Genomic DNA, 14,939 nt, shown 5'->3' on the forward strand with positions numbered 1-14,939 from the left:
GGTACAGCTGAGTCAGCACGGCTTCATCAGGGGATTGTCATGCCCGACAAATGTTAGAATTCTCGGAGGAGATACTGAGCAAACTAGACAAAGGAGAGCCAGTGGGCGTGATCTACTTGGATTTCCAAAAGGCTTTTGACAAGGTGCTACACAGGAAGCTGCTATATAGGAGCACGTGGGATTAGAGGCAAGATACTGGCATAGACAGAGGATTGGCTGACTGTCAGAAGGCAGAGTGTGGCAATTTTGAGGAAATGGGAAGGTTGCAGAAGGACTTGGACAAAGGAGTGACAGACAGAATACAATGTGGGAAGCATGAGGTCACGCACTTTGGTATGAAGAATAGAGGCATAGACTATTTTTTAAATGGGGGAAGACATCAAAAATCTGAAGCAAAAAGAGATCCTAATCTTAAGGCTAATATACTGGTTCATTTCGCAGTTAGGAAGGCAAATGCAATGGTAGTATTCATGTAAAGAAGGTTAGAATATAAGAGCAGAGACATACTGCTAAGGCTGTATAAGGTTCTGGTCAGATTTTATTTGGAATATTGAGAGGAGTTTTGGACCCCGTATCTATGGAAGGACGTGCTGGCGTTGAAGTGGTACAGAGGCTTAAAAGATTGATTCAGGCAATGAAGGTCTGATCATGAAGAGGGTTTAAGGACTCTGGGACTTTGAAGTTTGAAAGGATGAGATGGATCTCATAAACTTACAGAATACTAACAGGCCGCCATACAGTGGATGTTTTCACTGGTGAGAGAGAGTAGGACCCCAGGTCACAGCATCAGAGTAAAGGGATGACCCTTTAGAGCTAAGATGAGGAATTTCTTCAGCCAGAGGTCGGTGAATCTGTGGAACTCATTGTCACAGAAAGCAGTGGAGGCCAAGTCATCAAGTAAATTTAAGACAGAGATAAATAGATTCTTGATTATTAAGGGGATCGAGGATTACAGGCAGAATATAGGAGAACGGGGTTGAGAAACAAATCAGCCACAATTGAACTGTGGAACAGACTCAATGGGGTGAATGGTCTAATTCTGCTCCTTTACCTTATTGTCTAAACACGATTTCCCATTCACAATTCCTGCTATGCCTAATCAGATTATTATCAACCATGCATCAATATACCCTATCCTTTATAATAGATTCTAGCATTTTCCTTACCACTGATGTAAGATGAACAGATCTTCTTAAATAGCAGGGAAGCATTTAATACTTTCTAATCTGCAGCAGTCATTCCAGTATCTGTAGAATTTTGGAAAGTAATCACCAATGCATTGATTATCTGTAGAACAAGCTCCTTCAAACATGTGCATGAGGAACAAGAGTTGGCCACTTGGCCCTTTGAACCCACTCAACAGGATCTTAGCTGATCTTACTTTAACCATAACTTCATATTTTTGAATACCCCACAAATCTTTTATTCCCTTGGTAATCAAGAATCCATCTATCTCTGCCTTAAAAACGTTTAAAGATTCTGCACCAAATGCCTTTTGAGATTGGGAATTCAAGACAGACTGGACCCTCAGTGAATTTTCTCCCACATTTCTGTCTTAAATGAGCAACACCTTATTTTTAAACCAAAACACTCTAGAGGAGTACTTATTGACCAGGTAGTAGGATGTGGGGTTATGCAAGACGGAGGCAGGTGGCGATCAGGGGGTTTCATGCCCATGCTTTCCCTTATGCAATGAGACTTCATGGAGTCTGCAGTCAATGTAGCAGGCTCCTATGGAAACTCTCTCCCAACAGTATACCTCTATGGTGCCATTGTTTGTCTTGCTGGTTGTACCATGCATACTCAAGGATTGTGGTGCTGGTGGCACATACTCTCTAAGAATGACCATGACAGGCTAGGGTTCTGAGGAAGGATCACTTGACCCAAAACATTAACTCTGATTTCTCTCCACAGATGCTGCCAGACCTGCTGAGCTTTTCCAGCAATTTCTGTTCTTATGACAGGCTATTACCTGACTAATCTGCAAGACAGTTCTCCCAGTTTTGGCCACTCTCAGATGCTGATAAGGTGGTTTTTGCAGGAATGAATTTACCACTGCTGCTTGTGGTACCTAGGTCAATACCAATTAGTCAATCTGGCTGCAACCATAATAGTTGATTTTTTTTTTTATTCACTTGTGGGATGCAAGCATCATTGGCTGCAGCAGCATTTTATTTCCTGTCTCTAGTTGCCCTTGAGAAGATGGTGGCATACTGCCTTTTTGAACCGCTGCAGTCTGTGTGCTGTAGGTAAACACAGAATACCATGAAGAAGCGAATTCCAGGATTTTGACCCAATGACAACTGAAGGAACAGTTGTCAAGTTTTTCAAGTCAGGATGGTGAATGATTTGGAGGGGAACTTGCAGGTGGTAGTGCTTCCCATCTGTCACATTTGTCCTTCTAAATGGAAGTGGTTGTGGGTTTGGAAGGTGCTGTCTAAGGATCTTTGGTGAATTTCTGCAGTGCACCTTATAGATAATACACACTGCTGCTATTGAGTTTCGGTGGTGGAGGGAGTCGACGTTTGTGGATGTGAAGCCAATCAAGTGCCCTGCTTTATCCTAGATAGTGTCAAGCTTGAATGTTATTGGAGCAGCACTCATCCAGTGGGGAGTATTCCGCCATACTCCTGACGTGTGCTTTGTAGATGGTGGACAAGTTTTGGGGAGTCAGGACGTGAGTTCATCACTGCATCCTTCGCAGCCTCTGACCCACTCTTGTAGCCATTCCATTTATATGATGAGTCCAGTTCAGTTTCTGGTCAATGGTAATCCAAAGGATGATGTTAATGTTGGTATATTAAGGGGTGTCAAGGTGCGGTCTTAAGATTGTCCCTTTTTGGATATGGTAATTGCCTGGATTTTGTGTGATGTGAATGCTACTTGCTATTTTACAGCACATTCCTGAATATTGACCAGCTTTTGCTGTATTTGGGCATGAACTGCTTCAGTATCTGGTTGTCATGAATGGTGCTAAACATAACTGAACTTGGTTGTGGGTAGGACACTAACTGAGGAACTCCTGCAGATGTCCTGGAGCTGGGATGACTGACCTCCAACAACCACAACTATCTTCCTATGTGCTAGGTATGACTCTAACCAGTGGAGTGTTTTCTCTGATTCCCATTGACACCAGTTTTGTTAGGGTTTCTTGATGCCACACTTAGTCAAATGTTGCCTTGATGTCAAAGGCAGTCACTCACTTTACTCAATTCTGTTCTGAAGTGAGAGCTTGCCAGGCAATTTCAGAATGCATTACTGAGTCAATCACATTTCTCTGGATCTGCAGTCACACAGGTCAGATTTTCTCAACTCGAGGCTATGACAATTAACAGTGGGTTCACAAACACCATTAGACTATTTTTTAAATTGCAGATTTATTAACTGAATTGGTATTCCACTAGCTGCCGCAGTGAGATTTGAAGCCATGTCCCGTTGCAGGGGAGTGGGCTCAGAAGATATTTCCATCTGTAGGGAGATCAGAACTGGGGACCATAAACATGAGACAAATACAAATTTAACAGCAAGTTCAGGACAAAGTTCTTTAAACTGCCAGTAATTAAAACAATCAAATTAACTACGCCTGGTAGTAAATTCTATCATAGAAGCAATTGGGATAAAGCGAGATACCACACAAGAGGGGGAAATGAATAGGAGGATGTGTTGGGGAGTTTAGATGATCACAGCGAAAGCAGCCACGCAAAACCATCAGCATAGATCTGTTCAGCTCAACGTTGCAATGCTATAAACACGATGTAATACAAACAATAAATGAGGCATTTAAATGGGAACTTCAGTAATCACGGAGGAGAAAAGCATAGAAGGACACACAGAGAAGTGGAGGAATTTGGTGTGGATCCTAAACAAAGCCAGAAAATTGATGCGTTACACATGTGTACATTACACAAGTGCAACGCATCAATTTTCTGGCTATGTTTAGGATCATTACACAAGTGATTTAAAATGAATCAGCAGTGATGAAGGAATAGTACATTAAATAGCTGAAATAGATTATGGGCAAATAAGGTGCTTCTGTCACTGTGAACACAGAGTTGAATAAGGGCTACTTACCATAATACCTATTAAAACAGGCCCACACAAATTTAAAGTTGTGAGTTACTCTGTTGACTACAGCTCCCAGACAGCTCACACAGTGTTGAACAACCTGTCAGAAAATAAGATAAAGCCCCATTAGGCATTTACGCCAAACAGAAAAAATCTCAACATCAATATGCATGATAGTAAACAGTGCACTGCCACTGTAATCCCTTGAATTTCAAGCTGGGGCATTAGCAGATATCTTCACATCTCCTTGACCACAGACGAGGTTCCAGAGGACTGGAGATTAGCCAATGTTGTCCTATTGTTTAAGAAAAGGAGGAGGTATAATCCAGGAAATTATAGGTCAGCGAGTCTGACATCTGTGGTGGGGAAGCTCTTGGAAAAGATACTGAGGGGCAGGATATATGCACATTTGGAAGAAAATGGACCAGTTAGCAACAGCCAGCACGGTTTTGTACGGGGAAGGGCATGTCTCACCAATCTGATTGAATTTTTTGAAGAGGTGACAAAGATAATTGATGAGGGAAGAGCTGTGGATGTAGTTTATGTGGACTTGAGTAAGGCATTTGATAAAGTCTCACATGGCAGATCAGTACAACAACTAAAATCACATGGGATTCGGGGTGGGCTGGCTAGACAGATACAAAACTGGCTTGGTCATAGAGACAGAGGGTAGGGGTGGAACGGGTGTTTTTCAGAACAGAGACCGGTAACTAGTGGTGTTCCACAGGGATCAGTCTTAGGTCCTCTGTTGTTTGTAGTATATATAAATGATCTGGAGGAAATGTGGGTGGTCTGATTAATAAGTTTGCAGATGACACGAAGATTGGTAGAGATGCTGGTAGTGCTGACGATTGTGAAAGGATACAACAGGATATAGAGAGATTGGCGACTTGACACAGAAATGGCAGATGGAGTTTAATCCAGACAAATGAGAGGTGATGCATTTTGGGGGATCAAATTTAGGTGTGAATTACTGGCAGAACCCTTAGGAACATTACCATACAGATGGATCTGGGTGTGCAGGTCCACAGTTCTCTGAAAGTGTAAAACACAGGTGGCCAAGGCGATTAAGAAGGCATAATGGCATGCTTGCCTTCATCGGCTGGGGCATGGAGTACAAGAGTTGGCAAAACATGTTGCAGCTATATAAAACACTTGTTAGGGTGCACGTGGAGTATTGTGTGCAGTTTTGGTCACCACACTACTTGAAGGACATGGAAGCTTTGGAGAGAGCGCAGAGAAGGTTCACCAGCATGTTGTCCAGTCTCAAGGGCATTGGCTATGAGGAAAGGTTAAAAAGACTAGGACTGTTTTCACTGGAAAGACGGCGGCTCAGAAGAGACCTGATAGAGGTCTACAAAATTATGACAGGCATAGATACAGTGGATAGTCAAAAGCCTTTTCCCAGAGTTGAAGTTTCAATTACAAGGGGGCACAGGTTCAAAGGTCAGAGGGAAAAAGTTTAAGGGAGATGTGCGAGAAAAGTTTTTCACGCAGAGTGTGTTAGGAGCCTGAAATGCACTGTCAGAGGTTGGTGTTGGAAGCAGGCACATTGGGCGACATTTAAGAGGCATCTGGACAGTTACATGAATAGGGAGGGAATAGAGGGATACAGACTGAATAAGGGCAGAATTGTTTTTTAGTTTAGTCTGGGCATGATGAATAGCACAGGCTTGGAGAGCCGAAGGGCCTGTTCCTGTACCGTACCTAACTTTTGTTCAAATCTCTGTAAATGCTGCTTAGCTTCCAAATTCAAGAAATTCATTAACCCCATGCTCAGATCACTCCATTTTTCATCAATGCCTGTTTTCTCTGCAACCCTGGATTCCAGGCTTACAGTCATTGGACAGTAAGAGGTGACTTGATTGAAACATACAAAATTTTGAGAGGGCTTGACAGGAAAGAGAGAGAAAAATTATCAGGGGATGTTGGGAAGCTGATTTAATAAAATCAGCCACAATCTTATCGAACCCTGGAGCAGGTTCAAGGAGCTGAGGGGTCTTCTCCTGCTCCTAATTTATATGCCCTCATGAAATTTTTCCAGTTTCTTCTGAAACAGTGTTGTCACTGAGGAGAAGAAATATGGTAGGTCATCAAGAGGAGTTATACAGGATGGTCAAATGGGTAAATTAAATTAACAAAGTGTGAAGCGATTTCCCCATTCTTCCAAACAAAAAGGTATTGCAATATACACTCAAAGGCACAATTCAAAAATGTACACAGGATCACAGGAGGCTGAGAGTGTGTGCATACAAAGCGTTGAAGATGTCAGGGCAGTTTGAGAAAGTGGTCTGTTGTCATATGGGATCCTGGGCTTTTTGTTATGGAGAGAATTCAAGTAGTTACGAAAAACCTTCTGAAAAGAACAGATTCAGCTGCCATCACTAAGGAGAAGGTGCCAGGGAAGCTGAAAGGTCTTAAGGCGGATAAATCACCGGGACTGATGGACCACACCAGAAAGTCCTGAAGGAGATATTGAAAAGACTGTGGAGGCATTGGTGGTGATCTTTCAGGAATCATTGGATTTAGGGAGGGTCCCAGAAGAAAAATGGCGAAGGTAATACCTCTGTTTAAGGGAGAAAGACAGATAACGGGAAATTATAGGACAGTTAGTCTGACCTTGGTCATTGGTATGATTTTAGAATCCATTACCAAGGATGAGATTGCTGAGTATTTGGACATGCATGGTTAAATGGGGGTGGGTCAGCACAGCTTCATCAAAGGGAGGTCATGTCTGACAAATCTATTAGAATTCTCAGAGGAGATACTAAGCAAGTTAGGCAAAGGAGAACCAGTATCTATTGTATCTATTTGTATTTCCAAAAGGCCTTTGACAAGGTGCCACACAGAAGGCTGCTAATTAAAATAAAGTCTTATGGTGTTAGGGATAAAGTACTGGCATAAATATAGGATTAGATGACTGGCAGAATGCAGACAGTGGGGATAAAGGGGTCTTTTTCAGAATGGCAGCCGTTGACCACTGGAGTTCTGCAGGGGTCAGTGTTGGGACCACAACTATTCACGTCATACATTAATGATCTGGACAAAGGAACTGGGCATGTCATCTGCAAAATTACCAAAGATAGGTGGAGGGACAGGCAGTGCTGAGGAGGTGGGGAGGCTTCAGAATGAATGAATAAACAAAAATCAGCCTAACCAATTAGACCTAACCACTCCAATTGAATATCTGAACAAAGTTGATGGATTGAAATGACATTCAAGTTCTCCTGCATCAATTAATCATGAAACAGTTACAGCACAGGAGAACTTTTGGCTTGGAGAGTGGGCAAAGAAGTGGCAAATGAAATACAATGTGGGAAACTGTGAGGTTATGCACTTTGGCAGCAAGAATAGAGATGTTTCCACCAGTACAGACTTGGACCTGAAGGCACAGCCTCAGAGTGAAGGGACAACCCTTTAGAAGAAAGAAATAAGTTCAAAGAAATATGAGAAATAAAAAAAATGGATGATCACCTTATTGGGATTGTACTATAGGCCTCTAATAATCAGTGGGAAATTAAGAAGCAAATTTGTAAGGTGATCTGAGACATCTGTAATAATGATAGCGTTGTAATGGTAGGGGATTTTAACTTTCCAAACATAAACTGGGACTGCTATAATGTTAATGGTTTGGATGGACAGGAATTTGTTAAGTGTGCACAAGAACATCTCCTTGTGGATGTACTAACTAGAGAAAGAGCAAAACTTGACCTCCTTTTGGGAAGAAGGGCAGGGCAAGTGACTGGGGTGTCAGGGAGAAGCACTTTGGGGCTATAATTCTACTGGTTTTAAAATAGTTATGGAAAAGGATGAACCTTTTCTAAAAGTTAAAGTTCTGAATTGGAGTAAGATCAATTTTGAGAGTATTAGGGAAGAACTTTCAAAAAAGTTGATTGGGAGAGGCTATTCGCAGGCAAAGGTACGGTTGGAAAGTGGAAGGCCTTCAAAAATGAGATAACAAGAGTCCAGAGGCAGTATGTTCCTATTAGTGTGAAGAGAAAGGCTGGTAGGGAAAGCCGGATAACTGGAGAAATTGAAGCTCTGGTCAAGAAAAAGGAGGCATACGGCAAGTATAGACAACTGGGATCAAGTAAATCCCTCGAGGAGTATAAAAGCAGGAGTAGTATACTCAAGAGGGAAATCAGCAGAGCATAAAATAGCTTTGGTAAATAGGGTTAAGAAAAATCCAAAAGAGATTCTACAAACACATTAAGGGCAAAAGAGTAACGAGGGAGAGACTAAGGCCTCTGAAAGATCAACAAGGCCACCTATGTGTGGAACTGCAGGAGATGGGGGAGATACTAAATGAGTATTTCACAACAGTGTCTACAGTGGGGAAGGATATGGAAGCTAGACAACTTGGAGAAACAAACAGTGATATCTTGAAAAGTGTCCATATTACAGAAGTGGTGGTGCTGTACATCTAAAAAAAAATGCATAAAGGTGGATAAATCCTCAGGACCTGATCAAGTACATCCCAGAACTTCATAGGACGCTAGAGAGAGGAGTAATTGCTGGGCTCCTTGCAGAGATATTTGTATCATCCATAGCCAGGGGTGAGGTGCCAGGAGGGTGGCTAATGTGGTGCCACTATTTAAGAAATGCTGCAAGGATAAGCCAGGCAACTACAGACCATCGGGGGATTGAGAGGGACAGGATTTACAAGTATTTGGAAAGGCAAGGACTGATTAGGGATAGTCAACAATCAAGTTAGTGAGACAATTTTCCATTTTGTGTATCGGAAATTGTGTCTCACTAACTTGATTGACTTTTTTGAAGAAGTGACAAAAGATGGAAGGCAGCAGAGTGGTGGACCTTGTCTATATTGACTTCAGCAAGGCATTCCACAAGGCTCTGTATGGTAAACTGATTAGATCAGATGGAATCCAGGGAGAGCTAACCAATTTCGAAACAAAATTGGCTTGATAGTAGGAGACAGAGGGTGATGGTGGAGGGTGTTTTTCAGACTCGAGGACTGTGCCACAAGGATCAGTGCGAGATCTACTGTTTTTTGTCATTTATATAAATGATTTGGGTGTGAATATAGGAAGTTTGGTTAGTAAGTTTGCAGATAACACCAAAATTGGTGGTGTAGCGGACAGCGAAAAAGGTTATCTCAGAGTACAATGGGCCCGTGATCAGATGGGCTGATGGAGTGAGGATTGGCAGTTGGAGTTTAATTTAGATAAATGTGAGGTGTTTTTGTATTTTGGCAAGGCAAACCAGGGCAGCACTTATACAGTTAATGGTAGGGTCCCAGGGAATGTTGCCAAACAAAGAGATCTTGGGGCACAGGTTCACTCTTCTTTGAAGGTGGAGACGCAGGAAGATGGGATAGTGAAGGCGACGCTTGGTACACCTGCCTTTATTGGTCAGTGCACTGAGCAGAGGAGTTGGGAGGTGATGTTGCAGCTGTACAGGACATTGGTTAGGCCACTTGTGGAATACTGCGTTTAATTCTCATCTCCCAGCTATAGGAACGATGTTGTGAAACTTGAAAGGGTTCAGAAAAAACTTACAAGGATGTTGCTGGGCTTGATGGGTTTGAGCTATAGGGAAAGTCTGAATAGGCTTGGAGCTATTTTCCCTGGAGCGTCAGAGGCTGAGGGGTGACCTTATCGAGGTTTATAACGACATGAGGGGCACGGATAGGGTGAATAGCCAAGGTCTCTTGCCTAGGATAGGGAAGTCCAAAATGAGAGGGGCACAGGTTTCAGGTGACAGAAAATGGTATAAAAGGGACCTGGGGCAACTTTTTCATGTAGAGGGTGGTGCATGTATGGAATGAGCTGCCAGAGGAAGTGGTCGAGGCAGTTACAATTACAACATTTGAAAGGCATCTGGATGGGTATATGAATAGGAATGGTTTGGGGGATATGGGCCCAATGCTGACAAATGGGACTAGATTAATTTTGGGTATCTGGTCAGCATTGATAAGTTGGACTGAAGTGTCTGTTTCTGTGCTGTACAACTCTATGAGTCTATAGATGAGATGAGGAGGAATTTCTTCTACCAGAGTGTGGTGAATCTGTGGAACTCTCTGCTGCAGAAGGCTGTGAAGGCCAAGTCATTGAGTTATTTAAGACAGAGATAGATAGGTTCTTGATTTACTAAGGTCATCGAGAGTCACAGGAGAAGGCAAGAGAATGGGGTTCAGAAACATATCAGCCATGATCGAATAGCTGAGGAGACTCGATCATGGCTGAACTGGAAATCTGGGCAGCACACTCCAGGAAGGATGAAGTGACTGCAGACAGGGAATTTAGTTAGATGGATATACTGAAAAACTTGGGATTATTCTCCACAGAGGAAAAGATGCATGAGAAATTTGAGTACAGTGTTCAAATCATTAGATGCCTAAACAGGGTGAGGAGGAACAAATTGTTCACAATAGCATGACAGCCAACAATCAAAGGCTACAAATTTAATGAAAGAAGAACTAAAGTTAAAATGAGAAAATAAAAACAAAACACTGCAGATGCTGGAAATCCGAAACAAAAACAAAATGGAGAAAATCAATAGCTCTGGCAACATCTGTGGAGAGAGAAACTGTTAACTTTTTGAGTCTGATATGACTCCGCATCAGCTAAACAAGTAATTTTTTTTCTATGAAGCAGGTGATTTGGATCTGGAATATATTGTCTGAGATGATACTGGAGGCAAGTTCATGCATGGCTTTCAAAAAGAAGCAGGACCAGCACTTTGAAGAAAATATTTCAAAAGCTCTAAGTACAGGGAGCAAGATGAACTATATTGCTTTTGCAAAGAGACAACAGATTCAGTGGGGCAAAATGTCTCCTGTACTATAACCACTCCATGATTTGTTGATACAGAAAAACATGGATACTTGTCAATCTGTCTAGTCTGTTCAGACATTCATTTACTCCTGATTATTCATTCACAGGATTTAGGCACTGGTATCCTGTCCTGCATTTACTGTCCATCCCTAATTGCCCAGAGGACAGTTAAGTATCAATTATGTTGCTGTGGGTCTGAAGTCACACGTAGACCAGACCAGGTAAGGATGGCAGATTTCCTTTCTTAAAGGACACTAGTGAACTAGTCAGACTTTTCCAACAATCATGTTCATCATTAGACTTTTAATTCCAGACTTTTACTGATTTCAAATTCTACCATTTGCCACGCTGGGATTTAAACTCAGGTTTCCAGAACATTACGATAAAACATAGGACTGCAACACTGAAACGTTCTGAAGAAGGGTCATTGGACTTGAAAGATTAGACCTGCTGAGTTTCTGCAGCAATTTCTGAATTGGTTTCCACAGAACATTATTTGGATCACTGAATTAGTAGTCTAGTGATAATATCACTAGGCCATCACCTCTCCTAAGGATCTGCATTCCTCTAGATGTGTGACCTTGAATACTCATGGCTTGGTCACAATAAAATATGTTCACTATTCTGAACCATATAACCAAAGCATCATATTTGAACTTTAGAACTGTGTGCTATAGTCATGCATTAGATTCTTACCGTCATTCCATGCTTAAGGATAAGTTTCATGAGATCTTCCTCTATTGTGGCCAAGAAGGTCTCACTTGGATGCTCCATCAATGGAACAACCAGTTCCAAAATCTTTGCCACATTGCAGATGACGAGGAAGTCGCTTTGTGTCTGGGAATGGGTAAATATAATAGACAAAGTCATGAATGTTATAGGATTGACCAAGACTGTTTGGCTCGTAGCTTTTATGCTGGCTCTCAAAGCAGTATATCCAGTCTAATTGGACCAGAATTCATAGAATCCCTACCGTGTGGAAACAGGCCATTTGGCCCATTTGAATCCATACTGACCCTCCAAACAGCATCCCACCTAGCCAGCATATCCCTGGACATTATGGGCAATTTAGCATGGCCAATCTACCTAACCTGCACATTTCTGGGCTGTGGGAGGAAACCGGAGCCCCCAGAGGAAATCCATGCAGACACGGGGAGAATGTGCAAACTCCACACAGACAGTCACTCGAGGCTGGAATTGACCCTGGGTCCCTGAAGCTGTGAGCCAACTGTGCTAACCACTGAGCAACCATGCCGAAATCTTGGATTGGATCTTTGAATTCTGATTCAAATAAATATGGCATATGTAAAGCAGCCTGCAGTACCTCGCCCTTTAAGAGACTGGCACCAAACATCAGTGGTACAGGGAGGAATTTTATAGCTGTAATGGTGAACAAGTATGGAGCTGCACTCATCCAGGGGACATTCATAGCATTCCATCACACTCCTGACTTTGGCCTAGCAAACAATGGACAGGCTTTGGGGAGTGAGAACCCGAGTTACTTGCCATAGAATTCTCAGCCTTTGATCTGTTCCAATAGCCGCAGTATTTACACATTTGGTCCATTCAGTTTCCAGTCAAGTTAACACTCCAGGATGTTAATAGTGGAGATTCAGTGATGGTAATAGTACTGAATGTCACTTGCTATTTTTTAAGCCCAAGCCTTGACACTGCCTAGGTCTTGCAGCATTTGGACATGGAAACAAATGAGACATTGGTAAGGCTACATTTGGAGTACTGCATACAATTCTGGTCACTGTGCCATAGGAAAGATGTTATTAAACTGGAAGGGGTATGACAAAGATTTATGAGGATGTTACCAAAACTGGAAGGTTTGAGTTATAAGGAGAGGCTGGGACTTTTTTTCTTGGAGCAGAGGAGGCAGGGGTGTGACCTTATAGAGGTTTATAAAATCATGAGGGGCATGGATAAGGTGAAGAGCAAGGATAGGGGAGTCCAAAACTAAAGGGCACAGGTTTAAAGTGGGAGGGGCAAGATTTAGAAAGGAACCAAAGTGCAACTTTTTCACAAAGTAGATGGTACATATATGGAATGAGCTGCCATAAGAAGTGATAGAAGTGGGTACAATTACATTTAAAAGACATTTGGACAGGTATGTGGATAGGGAAGGTTCAGAGGGATACGGGCTAAACACAGGCAAACAGGACTAGTTTAGTTTCAGAAACCTGGTCGACAGAGTCAAGTTGGGCCAAAGGGCCTGTTTCCGTGTTGTATGACTATGTATCTATGACTGCTTCAGTATCAAAAACCACATGACAACCAGGTTATAGTCCAACACGTTTATTTGAAGACAAAAACTTTCAGAGTCTTGCTCTTTCTTCAGGTGCTAGAAGGAGCAAGACTCTTGAAGACAAAAGCTTTCAATAAACCTGTTGGACTATAACCTTGCATCATGTGATTTTTGACCTTGTCCACCCCAGTCCAACACCGGCACCTCCACATCAAGCTTCTGTATCATCAGTGAATATTCTCACTTCTGACCTTATGATGGAGGGAAGGTCACTGAAGAAGAATACAGCAATAATTATGGATAAGTTTAATCTTTAAACTCATCCATAATTAAATCTTCATAATTTAATATCTTCCATAATTTAATCTTCATGTTGATGAGGTTAATCAAATTGGAAAAGGTAGTGATAGCAATAGATTCATACAGTGCTTTCAGGATAGTTTCATAGAGCAATATTAGGAAGCAGGATATCTTGGATTTGGTAATGGGCAATGAGGCAGGTTTAATAAATGATGTCAGAGTAAAAGGTCCCCCAGGAAGTACTGATCATAACATGATAGAATTTAACATTCACTTTCAGAGTAAGAAACATCTATCTGAACCAACTTTAACTTAAATACAGGAAATTACAATGAAATGAGGACAGAATTAGCTAAGGTGAACTGGGTGGACACATTAACAGGAATGACAACAAGCAAGCAGATATTTAAAGATTTAATTCACGATTCTCATCAAAAATACAATTCAGTAAGGAGCAAAGATTCTAAAAGGGCGTACTCTCAGAATAAAGGGGCACTAGTTTAAGATTGAGATGAGGAAGAATTTCTTCTCTCAGATGATTGAGTGTCTTTGGAACTCATTGCCACAGAGAGCTGTGGAGGCAGAGTCCTTTGTGTACATTTAAAGTAGAGACAGATAAAATTCTTGATCATTAAGGGAATCAAGCGTTAAAGGGAAAGGGTGGAAAGCGGAAGTGAGAAATGTCAAATCAGCTGTGATTCTACTGAATGGTAGAACAGTATTGAGGGGCTGAACAGCCTACTCCTACTGGTTTTATGAAGCAGCTGAAGGTGGTAGGCTCAAGGACAGTACCCTGGAGAACTGCCACAGAGATGTCCTAGAGCTCAGATGACTGATGTCCAACAAACACAACCGCCTTCCTTTGTGCCAGTTATTGGATAGAATCTGCCCACTCCCTTCCCCAATCCCCAGTTACTCCAATTTTGCTAGGGCTCCTTGACGTCACACTCTGTCAATGTGGTTTTGAGGTCTAGATTCTGGGAAAGTCCTGAAGTATTGGAAAACTGCCGACATAACACTCTTACTTAAGAAGGGAAGGAGACAAAAGGCAGGAAACTAAAGATTAGTTAGCTTTATTAGGTTTTGGGAAAATGTTAGAGTCTACTACAAAGAATGGAATAGCAGAACATTTGGAAGTATATAATTTTATCAAGCGTAGTCAACTAGGCTTCATAAAGGGGAAATCAGGTCATACAAATTTACTAGAACTCTTTGAGGTTGTAACAACCAAGATAGATAAAGAGGAAGCAGTGGATATATTATATTTGAGGTATTTGATACAGTACTACAAATTAAGTCATTTAATAAGGTCAGAGCCAATCTGTTGGAAGGAGTACATTAGCATGGATACAGGATTGGCTAACTAATAGAAGACAGAGGGGTGATGTTAAGAGAGAGATTTTCCGGATGGCAACTTGTAACTAATAGTGCCACAGGAACCAGTGCTGGGCCTCAATTATTTACAATATGTATTCATGACTTTCAGTTGTTTCAGCGGCGGGAGTCCGGGAGGAAGCGCGAGGGCA

General features: G+C 41.9%; 1 protein-coding gene across 1 annotated transcript in view; it reads right to left on the bottom strand.

The window, feature by feature from the left end:
- Positions 1 to 14,939, bottom strand: part of nipblb (NIPBL cohesin loading factor b) — a 437,039-nt gene that overhangs the window by 90,033 nt on the left and 332,067 nt on the right. The window contains exons 34-35 of the mRNA XM_048594301.1: positions 11,559 to 11,699; positions 4,072 to 4,165 (exon numbers count right to left, since the gene is read on the bottom strand). Coding sequence (XP_048450258.1) covers positions 4,072 to 4,165; positions 11,559 to 11,699 — 235 coding nt within the window. The remainder of the gene's footprint in view (positions 1 to 4,071; positions 4,166 to 11,558; positions 11,700 to 14,939) is intronic.

This window comes from Rhincodon typus, chromosome 3 (assembly GCF_021869965.1).
Source record: "Rhincodon typus isolate 14 chromosome 3, sRhiTyp1.1, whole genome shotgun sequence".
Lineage (NCBI taxonomy): Eukaryota > Metazoa > Chordata > Chondrichthyes > Orectolobiformes > Rhincodontidae > Rhincodon > Rhincodon typus.